General features: G+C 50.8%; 1 protein-coding gene across 1 annotated transcript in view; it reads right to left on the bottom strand.

The window, feature by feature from the left end:
* Nucleotides 1-21,830, bottom strand: part of LOC140426101 (volume-regulated anion channel subunit LRRC8A-like) — a 32,647-nt gene extending 10,817 nt beyond the window's left edge. The window contains exon 1 of the mRNA XM_072510457.1: nt 19,730-21,830. Within this exon, the coding sequence (XP_072366558.1) occupies nt 19,730-21,829 (2,100 nt within the window). The 5' untranslated portion in view covers nt 21,830. The remainder of the gene's footprint in view (nt 1-19,729) is intronic.
* Nucleotides 21,831-22,129: the final 299 nt, after the last annotated feature.

The following is a 22,129-nucleotide window of genomic DNA, read 5'->3' as shown; positions in this document are numbered from 1 at the left end:
ACCAACCTTTGTGTCGTCTGCAAACTTACTAATCAGACCAGTTACATTTTCCTCCAAATCATTTATATATACTACAAAGAGCAAAGGTCCCAGCACTGATCCCTGTGGAACACCACTGGTCACAGCCCTCCAATTAGAAAAGCATCCCTCCATTGCTACCCTCTGCCTTCTATGGCCTAGCCAGTTCTGTATCCACCTTGCCAGTTCACCCCTGATCCCGTGTGACTTCACCTTTTGTACTAGTCTACCATGAAGGACCTTGTCAAAGGCCTTACTGAAGTCCATATAGACAACATCTACTGCCCTACCTGCATCAATCATCTTAGTGACCTCCTCGAAAAACTCTATCAAGTTAGTGAGACACGACCTCCCCTTCACAAAACCGTGCTGCCTCTCACTAATACGTCCATTTGCTTCCAAATGGGAGTAGATCCTGTCTCTAAGAATTCTCTCCAGTAATTTCCCTACCACTGACGTAAGGCTCACCGGCCTGTAGTTCCCGGGATTATCCTTGCTACCCTTCTGCGGGAAAAAGGGCCATTATGCGGTTGTGTGCCGGTCCCGCGAGGTCGCCGCCGTCCCGGGAGCACAGGGAGCCCTGCAAGCAGTTTACGCGCCCCAACCCCCCCAGCACGCCATGTACGACCCGCAGGCGCAGCCGCTCTGGGTCCCGACTACCGCGGTCCCGGGAGAACTGGGAGCCCTGCACGCCGCCTACGCTCCCCAACCCCCCTCCCCGCAGCCCATGTATGACCCGCCGCCGGCGCTACCGCTTTGGGTCCCGGCCAACACTCTCCACGGAGAGGAGGGAGTTTTCCGCGTCCCTAACGCCACCCTAACCCCCACCCCGCGCCCCACGCCTGACCCGCCGGCGCCACCTACTTGGGCCCCGACCACCGCTGTCCCCGGTGAGGGTGCTCCGCGCGGTCCTAGCGCTCGCGGTCCTAGCGCTCCCCAGCCCCCCCCAGCACACCATGTGCGACCCGCAGACGCCGCCATTTTGGGTCCCGGCCACCACGAGGGAAGGAGGGGCGCCGATGTGCGACCCACAGACGCCGCCATTTTGGGTCCCGGCCACCACGAGGGGAGGAGGGGCGCCGATGTGCGACCCACAGACGCCGCCATTTTGGGTCCCGGCCACCACGAGGGGAGGAGGGGCGCCGCCATCTTGGACCGCCCCAGACCTGTACGACGCATGGGGGCGGCCATTTTGTCCACCCCCGCCGCCATCTTGTGACCCCCCAGCCACGTGCGATGTATGGGGACGGCCATTTTGTTCATCCCCGACGCCATCTTGGACGGCAACAACGGACCCCACTCCACTACTACAACCACGGCTCGCTTCGATTACGCTCGATCAAGCTCGGCCCCGGACACTCCAGACGACGACGACAACGGTACTAATAAATGGCCACGAGACGCCATGCCTAGTCAACTCCGGGAGCACGGAAAGCTTCATACACCCCGACACGGTAAGACGCTGTTCCTTGACCACCTATCCCAGCGCACAAAAGATTTGCCTAGCTGCAGGATCCCACTCCGTACAGATCCAGGGATTCTGCATAGTTACCCTAACGGTGCAGGGGAGGGAGTTCAAAAACTACAAACTAAACGTCCTTCCCCAACTCTGTGCCCCCACCTTGCTGGGATTAGATTTCCAATGCAATCTACAGAGCCTTATGTTCAAATTTGGCGGCCCCATACCCCCACTCACTATCTGCGGCCTCGCAACCCTCAAGGTGCAACCCCCGTCCTTGTTTGCGAACCTCACCCCGGATTGCAAACCCGTCGCCACTAGGAGCAGACGGTACAGCGCCCAGGACCGGACCTTCATTCGGTCCGAAGTCCAGCGGCTACTAAAGGAAGGCATAATCCAGGCCAGCAATAGTCCCTGGAGAGCGCAGGTGGTAGTAGTGAAGACAGGGGAGAAACAAAGGATGGTCGTTGACTATAGCCAGACCATCAACAGGTACACACAACTAGATGCGTACCCTCTCCCCCGCATATCCGACATGGTCAATCGGATTGCCCAATATAAAGTCTTCTCCACCGTGGACCTCAAGTCCGCCTACCATCAGCTCCCCATCCGCCCAAGTGACCGCAAGTACACAGCCTTCGAGGCAGACGGGCGATTATACCATTTCCTACGGGTCCTTTTTGGCGTCACAAACGGGGTCTCGGTCTTCCAACGGGAGATGGACCGAATGGTTGATCAACATGAGTTGTGGGCCACGTTCCCGTATCTCGACAATGTAACCATCTGCGGCCACGATCAGCAGGACCACGACGCCAACCTCCAAAAATTCCTCCAGACCGCCAAAGCCTTGAACCTCACGTACAACGAGGACAAGTGCGTTTTTAGCACCGACCGGCTAGCCATTCTGGGCTACGTAGTGCGCAATGGGATAATAGGCCCCGACCCCGAACGTATGCGCGCACTCATGGAATTTCCCCTCCCGCACTGCCCAAAAGCCCTGAAACGCTGCTTGTGGTTCTTTTCGTACTACGCCCAGTGGGTCCCCCAGTACGCAGACAAGGCCCGCCCCCTAATACAGACCACAACCTTCCCTCTGTCGACAGAGGCTTGCCAGGCCTTCAGCCGCATCAAAGCGGATATCGCAAAGGCCACGATGCGCGCCATCGACGAGTCCCTCCCCTTCCAGGTCGAGAGCGACGCCTCCGATGTAGCTCTAGCGGCCACCCTTAACCAAGCGGGCAGACCCGTGGCCTTTTTCTCCCGGACCCTCCACGCCTCAGAAATCCGCCACTCTTCAGTAGAAAAGGAAGCCCAAGCCATAGTGGAAGCTGTGCGACATTGGAGGCATTACCTGGCCGGCAGGAGATTCACTCTCCTCACGGACCAACGGTCGGTAGCCTTCATGTTCGATAGTGCACAGCGGGGCAAAATCAAAAACGACAAAATCTTAAGGTGGAGGATCGAGCTCTCCACCTTCAACTATGAGATTTTGTATCGTCCCGGAAAGCTGAACGAGCCGTCCGATGCCCTATCCCGCGGCACATGTGCCAACGCACAAATTAACCGCCTCCAAACCCTCCATGAGGACCTCTGCCACCCGGGGGTCACTCGGTTTTACCACTTCATCAAGTCCCGCAATCTCCCATACTCTTTTGAGGAGGTCCGTACAGTCACAAGGGACTGCCACATCTGCGCGGAATGCAAGCCGCATTTTTTCAGGCCAGGTGGAGCGCACCTGATTAAGGCTTCCCACCCCTTTGAACGCCTCAGTCTCGATTTCAAAGGGCCCCTCCTCTCCACCGACCACAACGCATATTTTCTTAATGTAGTGGACGAATACTCCCGCTTCCCTTTTGCCATTCCCTGTTCTGACATGACCGCGGCCACAGTCATTAAAGCCCTGAACAGCATCTTCACACTGTTCGGTTACCCCGCATACGTCCACAGCGACAGGGGGTCCTCTTTCATGAGTGACGAGCTGCGCCAGTTCCTGCTCAGCAAGGGCATAGCCTCAAGCAGGACGACCAGCTACAACCCCCGGGGGAACGGGCAGGTAGACAGGGAGAACGGCACGGTCTGGAAGGCCGTCCTACTGGCCCTACGGTCCAGGGACCTCCCAGTTTCACGGTGGCAGGAGGTCCTCCCGGACGCTCTCCATTCCATCCGGTCGTTATTATGTACGAGCACTAATCAAACGCCTCATGAGCGTCTCCTTGTCTTCCCTAGGAGGTCCTCCTTTGGAACGTCGCTGCCGACCTGGCTGGCGGCCCCAGGACCCATCCTGCTCCGAAAGCATGTGCGGGCACATAAGGCGGACCCGTTGGTCGAAAGGGTTCACCTCCTCCACGCGAACCCCCAGTACGCCTACGTGGAGTACCCCGACGGCCGACAGGACACGGTCTCCCTGCGGGATCTGACGCCCGCCGGCAACACGCACACCCCCCCGACACCATCAACCCAACCCCCCCCTTCCTGCCACCGCCGCACCCCGCGACCGCCCCCTTCCCAGGAGGATCGGTTCCCCTCCCCTCAGCACCGACCAAGAATCAAGCTCGAGCTGAAACCGTACGGCTCCTGGAGGCGACAACACTGGTACAAGCACCACCACCACCGCCGGGGCCGAGGCGATCGACACGGACGACCAGACCGCCCGACCGACTCGTGGCGTCGATGTAAAACAAATATGGACTGTTCACAAGAACATTTTGCTTTTCTTCCTATACCCTCTGTAAATAGTTGCAACAGGACGAAATTGTCCAATACTGTATTGCCATGTGAATGTTTTGTCCTCCCAGGACCAGCCCTGTAAACCCTTACCACCATACGAAGCATCACCCCGCCGGGTTCATTTTTGACAAGGGGTGAATGTGGTAGTATGTATTGGGGGTCATGTGGGACTGGAAGCCCTAATGTCATTGGCTGACAGATCCCGGGTACTGGTTGGCCGTTGACCTCAAGCTCCGCCCTGAAGGCGGAGTATAAGAAGCCGGAGTCTTCCCCCGCAGGCCAGTTTACTATCGAGCTGCGGGGGAACAGACACGCTTAATAAAGCCTCATCGACTTCACTCTATTCGTCTCACGGAGTCTTTGTGCGCTACAACCTCTTAGAGTCCCTCAGCGCTATGGTCAATGGTTCAATTGCCAACGCGAACAGTAACGGGGACAAGGGGCACCCTTGTCTTGTACCCCTATGTAATCGAAAGTATCCCGATCTTTGCCTGTTTGTAACAACGCTTGCCACCGGGGCCCCGTACAAGAGTCTCACCCATCTAATGAACCCCTCCCCGAACCAAAATCTCTTCAGCACCTCCCACAGATAGTCCCACTCCACCCTATCGAATGCCTTCTCTGCATCCATCGCCACCACTATCTCTGCCTCCCCCTCCGGTGGGGGCATCATCATCACCCCCAGCAGCCTTCGTACATTGGCATTCAATTGTCTCCCCTTTACAAACCCTGTCTGGTCGTCATGTACCACCCCTGGGACACAATCCTCTATCCTTGTCGCCATCACTTTGGCCAGCAGTTTGGCGTCTACGTTTAGGAGGGAGATGGGCCTGTGTGACCCGCACTGCAGCTGGTCTTTGTCTCATAGAACATAGAACATAGAACATAGAAAATACAGCACAGAACAGGCCCTTCGGCCCACGATGTTGTGCCGAGCCTTTGTCCTAGATTAGTCATAGATTATCATTGAATTTACAGTGCAGAAGGAGGCCATTCGGCCCTTTGAGTCTGCACCAGCTCTTGGAAAGAGCACCCTACCCAAACTCAACACCTCCACCCAACACCAAGGGCAATTTGGACATTAAGGGCAATTTATCATTGGCCAATTCACCTAACCCGCACATCTTTGGACTGTGGGAGGAAACCGGAGCACCCGGAGGAAACCCACGCAGACACGGGGAGGACGTGCAGACTCCGCACAGACAATGACCCAAGCTGGAATCGAACCTGGGACCATGGATCTGTGAAGCAATTGTGCTATCCACAATGCTACCGTGCTGCCCTTAAGAACAAATAAATCTACACTATATCATTTTCCCGTAATCCATGTACCTATCCAACAGCTGCTTGAAGGTCCCTAATGTTTCCGACTCAACTACTTCCACAGGCAGTGCATTCCATGCCCCCACTACTCTCTGGGTAAAGAACCTACCTCTGATATCCCTCCTATATCTTCCACCTTTCACCTTAAATTTATGTCCCCTTGTAATGGTGTGTTCCACCTGGGGAAAAAGTCTCTGACTGTCTACTCTATCTATTCCCCTGATCATCTTATAAACCTCTATCAAGTCGCCCCTCATCCTTCTCCGCTCTAATGAGAAAAGGCCTAGCACCCTCAACCTTTCCTCGTAAGACCTACTCTCCATTCCAGGCAACATCCTGGTAAATCTTCTTTGCACCTTTTCCAGAGCTTCCACATCCTTCCTAAAATGAGGCGACCAGAACTGTACACAGTACTCCAAATGTGGCCTTACCAAAGTTTTGTACAGCTGCATCATTACCTCATGGCTCTTAAATTCAATCCCTCTGTTAATGAACGCGAGCACACCATAGGCCTTCTTCACAGCTCTATCCACTTGAGTGGCAACTTTCAAAGATGTATGAACGTAGACCCCAAGGTCTCACTGCTCCTCCACAATGCCAAGAACTCTACCGTTAACCCTGTATTCCGCATTCATATTTGTCCTTCCAAAATGGACAACCTCACACTTTTCAGGGTTAAACTCCATCTGCCACTTCTCAGCCCAGCTCTGCATCCTATCTATGTCTCTTTGCAGCCGACAACAGCCCTCCTTACTATCCACAACTCCACCAATCTTCGTATCGTCTGCAAATTTACTGACCCACCCTTCAACTCCCTCATCCAAGTCATTAATGAAAATCACAAACAGCAGAGGACCCAGAACTGATCCCTGCGGTACACCACTGGTAACTGGGATCCGGGCTGAATATTTGCCATCCACCACCACTCTCTGACTTCTATCGGTTAGCCAGTTCGTTATCCAACTGGCCAAATTTCCCACTATCCCATGCCTCCTTACTTTGTGCAGAAGCCTACCATGGGGAACTTTATCAAATGCCTTACTAAAATCCATGTACACTACATCCACTGCTTTACCTTCATCCACATGCTTGGTCACCTCCTCAAAGAATTCAATAAGATTTGTAAGGCAAGACCTACCCCTCACAAATCCGTGCTGACTATCCCTAATCAAGCAGTGTCTTTCCAGATGCTCAGAAATCCTATCCTTCAGTACCCTTTCCATTACTTTGCCTACCACTGAAGTAAGACTAACTGGCCTGTAATTCCCAGGGTTATCCCTAGTTCCTTTTTTGAACAGGGGCACGACATTCGCCACTCTCCAATCCCCTGGTACCACCCCTGTTGACAGTGAGGACGAAAAGATAATTGCCAACGGCTCTGCAATTTCATCTCTTGCTTCCCATAGAATCCTTGGATATATCCCGTCAGGCCTGGGGGACTTGTCTATCCTCAAGTTTTTCAAAATGCCCAACACATCTTCCTTCCTAACAAGTATTTCCTTGAGCTTACCAAACTGTTTCACACTGTCCTCTCCAACAATATCGCCCCTCTCATTTGTAAATACAGAAGAAAAGTACTCATTCAAGACCTCTCCTATCTCTTCAGACTCAATACACAATCTCCCGCTACTGTCCTTGATCGGACCTACCCTCGCTCTAGTCATTCTCATATTTCTCACATATGTGTAAAAGGCCTTGGGGTTTTCCTTGATCCTACCCGCCAAAGATTGTTCATGCCCTCTCTTAGCTCTCCTAATCCCTTTCTTCAGTTCCCTCCTGGCTATCTTGTATCCCTCCAATGCCCTGTCTGAACCTTGTTTCCTCAGCCTTACATAAGTCACCTTTTTCCTCTTAACAAGACATTCAACCTCTCTTGTCAACCATGGTTCCCTCACTCGACCATCTCTTCCCTGCCTGACAGGGACATACATATCAAGGACACGTAGCACCTGTTCCTTGAACAAGTTCCACATTTCACTTGTGTCCTTCCCTGCCAGCCTATGTTCCCAACTTATGCACTTCAATTCTTGTCTGACAACATCGTATTTACCCTTCCCCCAATTGTAAACCTTGCCCTGTTGCACGCACCTATCCCTCTCCATTACTAAAGTGAAAGTCACAGAATTGTGGTCACTATCTCCAAAATGCTCCCCTACTAACAAATCTATCACTTGCCCTGGTTCATTACCCAGTACTAAATCCAATATTGCCCCTCCTCTGGTTGGACAATCTACATACTGTGTTAGAAAAGCTTCCTGGACACACTGCACAAACACCACCCCATCCAAACTATTTGATCTAAAGAGTTTCCACTCAATATTTGGGAAGTTAAAGTCGCCCATGACTACTACCCTATGACTTCTGCACCTTTCCAAAATCTGTTTCCCAATCTGTTCCTCCACATCTCTGCTACTATTGGGGGGCCTATAGAAAACTCCTAACAAGGTGACTGCTCCTTTCCTATTTCTGACTTCAACCCATACTACCTCAATAGGGTGATACTCCTCAAAATGCCTTTCTGCAGCTGTTATACTATCTCTAATTAATAATGCCACCCCCCCCACCTCTTTTACCACCCTCCCTAATCTTATTGAAACATCTATAACCAGGGACCTCCAACAACCATTTCTGCCCCTCTTCTATCCAAGTTTCCGTGATGGCCACCACATCGTAGTCCCAAGTACCGATCCATGCCTTAAGTTCACCCACCTTATTCCTGATGCTTCTTGTGTTGAAGTATACACACTTCAACCCATCTCCGTGCCTGCAAATACTCTCCTTTGTCAGTGTTCCCTTCCCCACTGCCTCATTACAAGCTTTGGCGTCCTGAATATCGGCTACCTTAGTTGCTGGACTACAAATCCGGTTCCCATTCCCCTGCCAAATTAGTTTAAACCCTCCCGAAGAGTACTAGCAAACCTCCCTCCCAGGATATTGGTGCCCCTCTGGTTCAGATGCAACCCGTCCTGCTTGTACAGGTCCCACCTTCCCCAGAATGCGCTCCAATTATCCAAATACCTGAAGCCCTCCCTCCTACACCATTCCTGCAGCCACGTGTTCAACTGCACTCTCTCCCTATTCCTAGCCTCGCTATCACGTGGCACCGGCAACAAACCAGAGATGACAACTCTGTCTGTCCTGGCTTTCAACTTCCAGCCTAACTCCCTAAACTTGTTTATTACCTCCACACCCCTTTTCCTACCTATGTCGTTGGTACCAATGTGCACCACGACTTCTGGCTGCTCCCCCTCCCCCTTAAGGATCCTGAAGACACGATCCGAGACATCCCTGGCCCTGGCACCCGGGAGGCAACATACCTTCCGGGAGTCTCGCTCGCGACCACAGAATCTCCTATCTATTCCCCTAACCATTGAATCTCCTACAACTATTGCTTTTCTATTCTCCCCCCTTCCCTTCTGAGCCCCAGAGCCAGACTCCGTGCCAGAGACCTGACCGCTAGGGCCTTCCCCCGGTAGGTCATCCCCCCCAACAGCATCCAAAACGGTATACTTGTTTTGAAGGGGAACGGCCACGAGGGATCCCTGCCCTGTCTGCCTGTTTGTTTTTTTCCCCCTGACTGTAACCCAGCTATTCTTGTCCTGTACCTTGGGTGTGGTTACCTCCCTGTAACTCTTCTCAATCACCCCCTCTGCCTCCCGGATGATCCGAAGTTCATCCAGCTTCAGCTCCAGTTCCCTAACACGGTCTTTGAGGAGCTGAAGTTGGGTGCACTTCCTGCAGGTATAGTCAGTGGGGACACCGGTGGTATCCCTCACCACCCACATCCTACAGGAGGAGCATGTAACTGGCCTAGCCTCCATCCCCTCTTACCTTACAGAATATAGCTGCTGTGTGGACTAACTAGATCTCCGCCCTCCGACTCTGCTCCCAGTCAGCTACACTTTCTGTAAACTCCTGGCTCTCTTCGCACTCTTTGCGGAAATGTCGGAAACAAAATGAAAGCAGTAGCTTACTCCCTCCTCACCTAACTCCCTCGGTCACCAAACTCTCACTATCGCACTCAAAAAGCACCAAATTCAGCACTCCCTCGGTCACCAAACTCTCACTATCGCACTCAAAAAGCACCAAATTCAGCACTCCCTCGGTCACCAAACTCTCACTATCGCACTCAAAAAGCACCAAATTCAGCACTCAGTGCAAACTCGTTTCAGAATTAGCGATATCGTCGCCTCCGACATTGTCGGGGGTAATATCCCCCTTTCCTTAGCCTCATTAAAGGTCCTCGCAAAGAGCGGGGCCAGCAGGTCCATATACTTCCTATAAAATTCCACCGGGAACCCGTCTGGTCCTGGGGCCTTCTCTGCTTGCATGTTCCCTATTCCTTTGATCACCTCATCCACCTCAATCTGCGCCCCCAGACCTGCCACCTCCTGCCCCTCCACCCTCGGGAACTCTAGCTGATCCAAAAAGTGTATCATTCCTTCTTTCCCCTCCGGGGGTTGGGACTTGTACAGCCTCTCATAAAATGTCTTGAACACCTCGTTCACTTTCCCTACTCTCTGCTCCATCTTTCCCGTTTCGTCCCTAACTCCTCCGATCTCTCTCGCCGCTCCCCTCTTCCGAAGTTGTTGGGCCAGCAGCCGGCTCACCTTTTCCCCATATTCATACTGTATCCCCTGTGCCTTCCTGCACTGTGTCTCTGCCTTTCCCATGGTCAGCAGGTCAAACTCCGTCTGTAATCTTCGTCTCTCCCTGTATAGCCCTTCGTCTGGGGCCTCCGCATACTTCTTATCCACCCTCAAAATTTCCCCCACTAATCTCTCTCTTTCTTAACCCTCTTGTTTCCCCTTGTGGGCTCTGATGGAAATCAGCTCTCCTCTAACCACCGCCTTCAGCGCTTCCCATACTACCCCCACCTGGACCTCCCCATTGTCATTGACCTCCAGGTATCTTTCGATACATCCCCTCACCCTTCCGCATACCCCCTCGTCCGCCAGTAGTCCCATGTCCAATCGCCAGAGTGGGCGCTTCTCCCTTTCCTCCCCCAGTTCCAGATCCACCTAATGTGGGGCATGATCCGACACGGCTATAGCCGAGTACTCCATTCCTGCCACCTTCGGGATCAGTGCCCTTCCCAAAACAAAAAAGTCTATCCGGGAGTATACCTTATGGACGTGGGAGAAAAACGAAAACTCTTTACCCATCGGTCTAGCGAATCTCCATGGATCTACTCCCCCCATTTGTTCCATAAATCCCTTAAGCACCTTGGCCACTGCCGGCCTTCTCCCGGTCCTGGATCTGGACCGGTCCAGCCCTGGGTCTAGCACTGTGTTGAAGTCCCCCCCATTAACAAGTTTCCCACTTCCAGGTCCGGGATACGTCCCAGCATTCGCTTCATGAATCCCGCAACATCCCAGTTCGGGCATATACGTTCACCAGCACAACCGCCTCACCCTGCAATCTGCCACTCACCATCACATATCTGCTCCCACTATCCACCACTATGGTCTTAGCCTCGAACGATACACGTTTCCCCACCAGTTTTGCCACCCCTGTTTTTCGCGTCCAACCCTGAGTGGAATACCTGTCCCACCCATCCTTTCCTTAGTCTAACCTGATCCGCCACCTTCAGGTGCGTCTCCTGGAGCATAACTACGTCCGCCTTCAGTCTCTTTAAGTGCGCAAACACCCTTGCCCTCTTAATCGGCCCATTTAGACCTCTCACATTCCACGTGATCAGCCGAATTGGGGGGCCATTTATCCCCCCCCTCGTCGACTAGCCATCCCCTTTTTTAAGCCATCTCCTCACCCAGGTCTCACGCACCCGCCTGTCCCCCAGACGGCGCCCTCCCGTCCCGACCACCTCGTCTCGTATCAGCTCCCCCTTACGCTCAGCAGCAGCAACCCAGTTAATCCCCCCCCCCCCCCCCCCCCCCCCCCAGGCCCCCCGCTAGATCCCCCTCTAGCTTGATTACTCCCCCCATATTGCTTCCGGAAGTCAGCTAACTCTGGCTGACCTCGGCTTCCCCCGTTCATTCTTTGACCTCCCTGTGTGTGAGGCTCCCTTCCTTCCTGCGCCCCTTTTCCCGCTGTAATTTTCATAGCTCGGGAAAATACCCGCGCTTTCCTCTCAGCCCCGCCCCTAATGGCGCAGTTCCCTCATTCCCCTTCCCTGTCCCCTTTTCCACCGGTGCCCACATTTCTTCGTGTCCCCCCCATCGGGGGGAGAAATATTCCCCGTCCAACATTATTATACAGTAGCCCTCCCCTCTCCCCACTTTACATTTCCGTGCCACCACCTCGCTACCTCCCTCCGGACATCAATTTCTCAAGTCTAGTCCAATTTCTCATCCTGAATAAATGTCCATGCCTCCTCCGCCGTCTCGGAGTAGTGGTGTTTGCCCTGATGCGTGACCCACAGTCTCGCAGGCTGCAGCATCCCAAATTTGACTTTCTTCCTAGGGAGCACCGCCTTGGCCCAGTTGAAACTCGCCCTCCTTCTCGCCACCTCCACACTCCAGTCTTGATACACGCGTATCACCGCGTTCTCCCACTTGCTACTCCGTGTTTTCTTAGCCCAGCTCAGGACCATCTCTCTGTCCCTGTAGCGATGGAACTTCACCACCATTGCTCTTGGTGTTTCCCCTGCCTTTGGTCTTCTCGCAAGGACCCGGTACGCTCCCTCCACTTCCAGGGGGCCCGTTGGGGCCTCAGCTCCCATTAGAGTATGGAGCATCGTACTCACATAAGCCCCAGCATCAGCTCCCTCTGTTCCTTCGGGGAGACCTAAAATCCGTAGGTTCTTCCTCCTCGAGCTGTTCTCCAGGGCTTCCAGCCTTCCTATGCACCTCTTATGTAGTGCCTCGTGCGTCTCCGTTTTTACCACCAGGCCCTGTATCTCATCTTCGTTCTCAGCTGCCTTTGCCTTCACTCCACGGAGCTCCATCGCCTGGACATTTTGTGTTTCCTTTAGTCCCTCGATTGCCAGTAACATCGGTGCCAGCATCTCTTTCTTGAGCTCCTCCACACATCGTCGGAGGAACTCCTGCTGTTTCAGGCCCCATACCATCTGGGCTCCCTCGGCCACCACCTTGCTTCTCCCTTCTCTTCTCTGCCGCTGCTCCAAAGGATCCTCCGTAATCTGGCCGCTACTGCCGCTCCTTTCCATCCACCTCCGGGGGGACTGCTTCCTATGTCACCTCACAGTGGGTTTGGCTAACAAAAGTTCCCGTTGGGGCTCCCGATAAGAGCCCAAAAGTCAGTTGAAATGGGAGGTGCCGAAACGTGCGGCTTAGCGATGCATCGCCGCAACCGGAAGTTCAGATTTTGATTGTTAACATTATATTGTGTTTCATTGATGTAAAGGGGGAGGAAAGCGTTGTTTATTCATATTTGTTCCTCATTGGAGCAAGGTCATTTTAAGAGTTTGATCACGTGACATATTGATGATGTCATTGGCCTTTTGCATGGGCAAATTGTCGACCCAGCAGCCTGCAGAGTAAACACCTTTCCAATAAAGCTCTTGTTGTTTGTACCTACATGGTCTGCAAGCCTATCCTTTAAAAATACCACAAAGAAAACTGGCGACGGGGAAGTCGGAACCATGCTGGCAGACACCAGGAGAAGACACAAAACATAGAAAAACTGTTGATCCGTGTGCAGATCCACAATGGATTAAGAAGCCAAAAATCCGCTACACCAAAGCTGGCGATGTAGGAGTGCCAAATATTGGTTGTAGCCATTGAAGGAATCTAAATTAAATGTAAAGTTGCTATAGTCCCAGATGACCATAGGCTGCTTTTCTCTTTGAGAGTGCGAGCTGACTGGTGGTGGTTTAACCTGAGGATCAGCGCACCTCAGGTGAGGGAAAAGGTAGGCCTTCACGAATAATCTCAGCTGGTATAGGGATTGAACCTGTGCTACTGGCCTTCTCCTGCATCTACAAACCAGCCCACTGAGCTAAACTGACCATGATACTTGGGCCTCACACCTGTATTCTACCTCTAGGAGTGAGCCAGATGCAGAGATGGGCTTTGCTGCTGTCAGCACATTTATATACGATAAAATATAGTCAATCGAATCGCCATGGGAATGCTGATGGACTCTCTAGATTACCTTTACACGGTGCCAATTGGGGCCACCATGTACCGCCTTTGGACCTGGTTGGGCATGGGGGCACACCCATGCTAATATGTTGGCCATTCACCCCCTGAAGACAATAGGGATTGGCTCCTGGGTGACAGAAGTTATCTACTGCGGCTGTGGCTGATGATGCCTATCCGCAGGCCACAGAGCAACGCGGAGATCGCTACAATGACTGCCATCAGAAAACAGGGGCATGATCGAGCGGTGCTTCGGAGTCCTGAAGGTGCCTGCACTGCTCTGGGGGGGGCCCTCCAGTAGAGGCTGGGAGGATCTCCGACATCGTTGGACAGCACATTTAGGGCAGCACGGTAGCACAGTGGTTAGCACTGTGGCTTCACAGTGCCAGGGTCCCAGGTTCGATTCCCTGCTGGGTCACTGTCTGTGTGGAGTCTGCACGTTCTCCCCGTGTCTTTGTGGGTTTGCTCCGGGTGCTCCGGTTTCCTATCACAGTCCAAAGACGTGCAGGTTAGGTGATTGGCCATGATAAATTGCCCTTCGTGTCCAAAAAGTTTAGGTGGGGTTATTGGGTTACGGGGATAGGGTGGAAGTGAGGGCTTAAAGTGGGTCGGTGCAGACTCGATGGGCCGAATGGCCTCCTTCTGTACTGTATGTTCTATGTAATATCTCAATGCAATCGTGGTGGTATGTTGTGTCCTCCATAACATCGTGGAGCAGAGGGGCGAAGTGCTGGAGGAGGAAGATGAACATTAGTCCTCGTCCAATGAAGAGGATACGGAGGAGGGAGATGATGGGCAGGACATGGGGCCCGGGCAGGCAGGGGAGGCCGCACAACGTGTGTGCCAGGGCCAATGCGCACTGGATGCTCTGAATACCTCCAGGTTCACCGACTGGGGGGTGTGGGGGGCCGGGACACGGACATCCCATCCTACCCCTACACCCGCCCCCCAACCCCCCCCCCCCCCCCCCCCCCCCCCCCCCCCGGCTGGCCCAGCTTCTGCTTGGGTCTCCCAGGTGGTCTGGTGCCACCCTGTCTGCCTGCTGCCCGTGTGATGCGCCAAGGACAGACGGGAGGAGTCTGAGGCGCTGCGGTGTACAAAAAAGAGAGAAAGGTCCAGAAGGAATAACCCGAGGCGTTTGATAACAAAAACACACAGTGACAACAATACAAGGAAACAATAATGAAAGTCAAAGTTTAAGCAACAGTCATTTCTAATTGTCGTGCTGCTCTGTTGGCAATCTGACACAATCTCTTTCTGGCTCATGTACTGGGTGGAGATTCAGGCTCTGCTGTATTTACCAGCCCGTTGCAATGAAGAAAAGTCTTTGCCGCGGTGAGGCTTCTTAAATAAACCAGCCGTCTCCGATGTGAATCATTTACGCCATCCCAGTCATAGGGAAAGGTTGCCAAGTCGGGGTCAATGTTTATCTGCAGACAGGAAATGCCTATGGCTTTAAATCAACAATGTGACGCCATAAGGAAATTGGGACTCGTTGGGAAACGGTTAATTCTTGCTCATGAAAGGGTGTGCTCTTGTCGGCTAGGATTCCTAAATGGTCATTCCACATGAGATGACATATGAACTGGGTTTTTTTGCATTGTGTCTCCTATTCCAGCCATTTCAGGATGCCCTCCCAAAACTGGCCACATATTGATACTAGAATGTCAATCTCAACGAGACAGGATGAATGGTGTGGGAGCAACAATAACATCATGGGCGGGATTTTCAGAGCCTCCGCACTGAAATCGCAATCGGCGCGGGGGCAGCGAATGGGTGTCAAGCCCGGAATCCGGTCCGACGCTACTCCCGCGATTCTCTGGTCCCCGGAGAATTGCCGCGGATCGCTCGTGCGCGTTCTACGCGGCGGGGTAGAGGGCCATTGACAGGGCCCCCCACAGCGATTCTCCGACGGAAACGGGCCGATTTCCCGATGGCGTGTTTCTAACCACGTTTTGCCTTTCGGGAACGGCCGGAGGCGGCTGCGGAGTCAGTCTGCGGCCGCCCTGGTGGGGGGCAGGGGGACCCTTCACCGGGGGAGGGCCTCACAGACGGCCAGGCTAGCGATCGGGGGGGCTACCGATCCACGGGTGCACGCGATCCCGGGGGGGGGGGGGGGGCCTATATTTTCGGGGCCGGTCCGCGCTGTGAGTCCGCCATGTCGCACGGGGCGGCGGTCTCCGTGCGCATGCGCGGACCTCCGACCATAAATGCAGGGCCCCGTATCGGCAGCCAGAGCTGCGAGGAGTACACCAGGGTCCTGCTAGCCCCCTGCAGGTGGGAGAATCACTCTGGACTTTCTTCAGGATAGTCCAGAGTGAAATGCCCACATTTTGATGCTGGAGTGGGGACATAGCCCCATTATTGGAGAATCCCACCCCATATATTTACAGTGTGCCTTTAACAGAATAAAACATCTCAATGTGTTCCAAAGGAGCACTATGAAAGCTCGGAAGCTATGATAGAATTGTACAGTATCCTGATTCGATCTCAGTGTCCAGTTCCAGGCAGCCCACTTCAAGAGGGATGCAAAGGCTTTCGAGAGGGTGCAGAAACGGGGGTGAGGAATTTCAGTTACGTGGACAGATTGGAGAAGTTGGAACTGTTCTGCTCGGAAGGGAGGAAGGTGAAGAGGGGGTTTGACAGAGTTATTCAAAACAATGAGGGTTCAGGGCTGAGCAGTGAGGGAGAAAACATTCCCATTGGTAGGGGCTCGAGAACAGGATGGCACAGATTTAAGGTAATTGGCAAAAGGGGTGATAGGTGAGATGAGGAAAAGCACTTTCATGCAGGGAGTAGTCAGGATCTGGAAGGCACTGCTTGAGAGTGTGATGGAGGCAGGTTCAATCGAGGCATACAAGCGGGAGATGTGTTATTATCTGAAAAGGAGAAATGTGCACAGTAATGGGAAATGGTGGTGAAATGGGGGACTGGGTGAGTTGCTCTTTGAGGGAGATAGCACAGACATGACAGAACGAATGGTCTTCTTCTGTAACTGTTCTATAATTCTATGTCTGTATAAAACAAAATATGACACTGAGCCACATATTAGGAGAGATGAAGAAAAGCTTGGTCAATAGGGTAGGTTCAAGAAGTGTCTTAAAGGAGAAAATGGCTGGAATTTTCCAATCGTCGGGATTCACTTTTCCCGCCGGCAGGGCACCCCCGGCAGTGGATTTCGCGGCTGCATGGGGTGGGTCTCAATGGGGTTGGATAGAATCCCGCCCGCCACCAGCGACCGGCACATAGCCGGGAATCACACAGCTAGGGAGACGGGGAATTCAGCCCAGTGAGATAGAGAAGGAGAGAGGTTTTAGGGAGAGAATTCCAGATCTGAGGGACTAGGCAGTGGAAGGGGTGGCCAGCAATGGCGGAGTAATTAAAATCAGAGATGCTCAAGAGGCCAGAATTAAAGGGGCACGGAGGGTGGTGGGGATGGACTAGATTATAGTGGCAGAGAGGGGTAAGGTCATGGATACATTTGCCAAACAAGGGATGAGAATTTTAAATTCAAGGTGAATGGGACTTAGTGGCTGCAGAGATATGGATGACCTCAGTTTTACTGACAGTGGAATGTGGGAGACCAGTCAGGAATGCATTGGAACATTTGAATCCAGAGGTAAAAATAGCATGGACGGGGGTTTCAACAACTGATGATCCGAGAAGCAGCGAAGTTAGGTGATGTTCATGAGAGGAATTAGGTGGTCTTAGTGAATATGAGGTGAGAAGCTCGTATTGGAGTCAAATGCGCCACCAAGTTTGCAAACTGACCGATTCAATATCAGACAGTTGCCAGGGAGGGGGTGACGTTGGTCGCTAGGGGACAGAGTTGTACAAAATGCCGCAAGTTGTTTCACAAAATTACCGGGGGCAAAAATCATCACCAAGCCAAGGATGGAGACATGAGGAGGCAGTAACTGAAACATCAGGTACAGGTGTGGGTTTTGAGGGTGCGAGGAGGTGGAGCAGCAGAGAGGCTCGGAGAGAATTCCAGAACAAAGGGCCTAGAGGGCTGAAGGCACAGCTGCCAATGGTGGATCAAGAGAGATGAGCAAGAGACTGGAGCAGGAGGAGTGTAGAGTTATCAGAGAGCCGTAAGGCAGGGGGAGGTTACAGAGGTGGGCAGTGGTGAGGGCGTGAAGGGATTTGGGTACCAGGCTGAACTCCGCGGGCAGGTCACTGATTGAATTTGCCCAGTACACTCTAACCAGTTCCATCGCTGTATTTTATAGAAAGCTGATCTGCATTTTAAGTAATGGCCACCACAACAGAGTGGGAATAGAGCAAAGGTCAGTCCCCAGACGTGCTGCAGTAGAACCTGATTCCACAGTCTTGTGTCTCAGTCATCAGAAAAATTGAAAGCCTTTTATTTATGTATTTCTTTTATTGGCAAAGTGCGCCACAGCTAATGAAGTATTTTTTCCAAGTGTAATCAGAATTAGAAATTGGACAGCCAATAGGTGCACAGCAAGCTCCCACAAACAGCAATTTGATAATCCCCAGATAATCTACTATACTGCTATTGATGGGAAAATATTGGCTGGGATATTAGTGAAAACTCCTTTCAAGTTGCTCCAAGGGATCTTTTTGATCCACCTGAGAGGGAAGACTTGTGTTTAACATTTCACCTGAAGAATAGTACCTCCAAATAAGCACTCCCTCTGTACTGTACTAAGCTATCAGCCTGGAATGGGGCTTGAACACACACTCCTACCACTGAGCATATCTAACACGGGCTGCTGTTCGGAACTAGATATAGTTTTACGTAAGTTATATCTGCATTTGTAGGTTTTGGGAACAAGATATAGCTTTAAGTTCAATTTAAATTGTTTTATTTGTGTGTTAAGAAAGGTGAAACCTGGTTTGGTTTCATTTTGGAGGTTTTCTTTGAGATGGAGCCAGGAAGTCTCCAAGCATTTTAAATTAGGTTTTACAACCCTCGAAGTGAAGAGATGGATTACCAGGAAGTTAGTAATTTAGGTATTTTACACCAGCTCTGCCCTTGTTTTGAACATAGTGGTACCTTCACTGAAGTGTTATATCTGTAAATGCATTGTGGGATAAACAGAGAGTGACGCACGATCAATTGAACAAAGACTAGAGGTGGATACAACTGAGGCTTTATTGCTCTAAGATGTGTGGCCTCCCACAGCAGCTGGCGAAATGGCTGCTGAATGGAGGACACGCATATTTATACTCCGCCTACTGGGCGGAACCAGCAGGCAGGGACTACCGGCGAACACTGAAGTGTTATATCTGTAAATGCATTGTGGGATAAACAGAGAGCGTGAGTTTGAATAATTTCCTTTTGGTGTCTATGTTGAAATGTTTTCAATTTTTTGTTTCTTAGTCTAAAGTAATTCATGTTTCTTGTTTAATAAATGTTTTATCTTTTTCTGTAGAGGTAAACAGCAGGCTCCTGTGAACCTATTGAGTAAATACACTCCACGGTTTAAAATTAAAAAAAAATAATGATCCATCAGCCAGCCTCCATTCTGGAATCTGACTTGCCCAGTAATAACATCAGCTGGGGTCATAACACTTCTCTTAGCAGCAGTGAAGAAATCAGTCAGCTTCCAGTAAAGGAATGATAGGAATAATACAATGGAAGGTGAATTACATGGTTGAACGAGTGGCATGGTGGCACAGTGGTTAGAACTGCTGCCTCACAATTCCGGCCTTGGGTGACTGTCGGTGTGGAGTCTGCACGTTCTTCCCGTGTCTGCGTGGGTTTCCTCCGGGTGCTCTGGTTTCCTCCCACAAGTTCCGGCAGACGTGCTTGTTAGGTGGATTGGACATTTTGAATTCTCGTTCAGTGTACCCGAACAGGCGGCAGAGTGTGGCAACGAGAGGATTGTCACAGTAATTTCATTGCAGTGTTAATGTAAGCCTACTTGTGACACTAATAAAGATTATTATAAAAAAGATTATTATTGAGTGCTCTTTCGTAGGGTCGGTGCAGACTTGATGGGCCGAATGGCCTCCTTCTGCCCTGAAGGGAGTCTATGATATCTGTGGACTCGGCTAACTATACATCATGCAGAGGACAGAAACTCAATGTCTTTAGAGAAATTAACTTACACAATTGCAATTACATAATACAGTTCCTTTGACAATAGCTATTGGCGGTTTCACTTACATTGTTGTTGGATACATTAAGATATTGAAGGTGTTTCAGCTCACTGATCTCATTGCCAAAAGTAGTCAAGTGATTACTGCTGAAGTCCAAATATCGTAACTTGCGACACAGAAAAAGTTGTGGTGGTACGGTTTCAATTCTGTTATTGTTAAGGTATAGCTGCTCCAGATTCGATAGTGTTCCAATTTGCACTGGTATGTATGCAATAGCATTGTACCAAAGCTTAAGGCAAGAAAGCCATTTCAGATGCTGGAAACTAATAATTTCTTCTATGGTCTTTAGCCTATTGCCTCTTAGATCAATTTCACGTAGATTGTACAAGCTAAAAATGGAATGCGGAATCCGCTCTAGGTCACAGTTAAGGAGTTCAAGGTTCGTGAGATTTATCATATTCTTCAATGTATTGAACACAGTTAGTTTGGTACCCTCATTATCAATAGACAATTTGTTTAATAGGAGCCCAGAGCCAGTCACCACTGCTGGAATGTGGGGAAGACTATTTTTCATGTATAGCATTTTTAAATTCTTCAGGTTCTCAAGTCCATTTAAGAACACAAAGTGATTCTTTTCCATTTTTAAGTTGCCAGTTAAATGAAGCTCTGTCAGATTCTTTAGATTAAAAATCCAACGTGGAGCTTTATCCATGTCAGTGAACTTGATGTGTAATACTTGCAGGTTTTCAGATAAGCAATTCAGTGCCTGCTGATCCACAGTGGTTGGTGTGTGGTAGAGGTGCAACTCCTTAAGGTTGGTAAGCTGAGACATTGCTGTTTGGAATTTTGCTTCAGTTATGAGCTCCAGTTTCAGCACTTCAAGTTCTTTCAGTTCAAAGACAGCATCTGGGAGTCCGCTTAACATGAACAGTGACAACTCCGTCTTGTCCTGAGGGGTCTTCTGCAGTTTATACCTTAATCTTTCTGCCGTCCACTCCAGATTAAGGTTAATCTGCCTCAGTTTGTTTTCACTCACCTCAGAGAGGAAGACAGAGAATCGCTTTGAATAGAGTGGGTCATACTGGTCCGATAAGTGAAGAATGAAGGCAAAGTCATTTATAATATCTGGGATGTCCCTGTAGCTGCTTTCCTCGCGAACAGTTTCGAAAGAATATTTCTTCAATGAGCGTCTGAGCATCCAGTATAGACTGTAGACACTGAGAAACCCATGTATCACAACCAGCATTGTATAAAAAGAAGCTAAGAGTTTGAATATAGTTGACAAGGAATGGACACATTGGTACTCCTGATATCCTGTAAATATCTGTATGTCAACCGTGCAAATGATATCAAAATCCATCTCAATAATATAATAGGGAATATATGAAATAATTAAAACAAATAGAATGACTTTGATAATAATCTGTCTCATATACAACTTGTAGATAATGTCCTTTTCTTCAACATGTGCTTTGAATTTCTTCACTTTTTCAAAAATAGCTTTTGCTTGCTCACCTTCCTTTCGATCCAGGATCGTTCTTTCGGTGGCGTCGGTAAAATTGGGCTCCACTCTGCTGCCGGATAACTTGGTGCCTGCCTCAAAGCTTATGGTGGTGAAAGATAGTTTGGAAACGATCTTGGCTTTGTGGTAAGACTGCTTCTCGCCGCTAATTTCAACTGCCTCAGACAATGCTCGGGTTGTCCAGGGCGAGTCGAAGCACTTGTGGAGAATGGTGATGAAGTGCTCGAGCCTCGAGCTGGTGCTGGGGTACTTGAACCAAAAGTTGCTGCAGATCAAAAAAAGCAGTGTCTGCCAGAGCACGAGATAGGGGAAGTACTTGGAAAACCAATGAAGCTGCTTCTCATAGCACACGGCATCGATATATGAGTACTGCTGCCGGTCCAGAAGGTTCTTTATCCCACTTAGAGGGGTATTATTTGCTGGTGTACTAGCACTCTCCCAGGGGGGCAGGCAGTGGTTGTTGACAAACATCTTGCAAGGAAGGCACAGCATTTTATTCTGAGCAATCTGGAGCGTTCCGCCCAGCAGAGAAATCAAGAGCATCACCATGCAGATGTAATGGCTGAAAACGTCCCACCATGGCTTCAATATGCGGTAGGCTGTCTGAGGATCTGTCAACCATTTGAACTCGGACACTGTAAACATCCCTCTAGCCTGTGGGGTAAAAGCAGAAAGAGACAAATGCAGTTTCCAATTAAGATTGGTTCAAACATATGAATTCAATCTTTGTACCTTGGTGAAGCCAGGATGGTCATGGTGTTGGCTTCTTATTACGAATGTGAGAGTTCAGGTTCGATTGACATACAGATTAGTTCCTCTCTGGGTGAGTTTTATCATTCCTCAGCAGATTTTTTGTATCGAATAGATACTTGCTAAACAATAAAGTCTCCCGTGCGGGAGGACACCTCGGAGCGCTCAGACAGCGAGGCAATATGGGTAGAGCTC

The sequence above is a fragment of the Scyliorhinus torazame genome, chromosome 7, assembly GCF_047496885.1.
Source record: "Scyliorhinus torazame isolate Kashiwa2021f chromosome 7, sScyTor2.1, whole genome shotgun sequence".
NCBI lineage: Eukaryota > Metazoa > Chordata > Chondrichthyes > Carcharhiniformes > Scyliorhinidae > Scyliorhinus > Scyliorhinus torazame.
The sequence above is the reverse complement of the archived record's forward strand: the minus strand, read 5'-3'. Positions and strand labels throughout refer to the sequence as shown.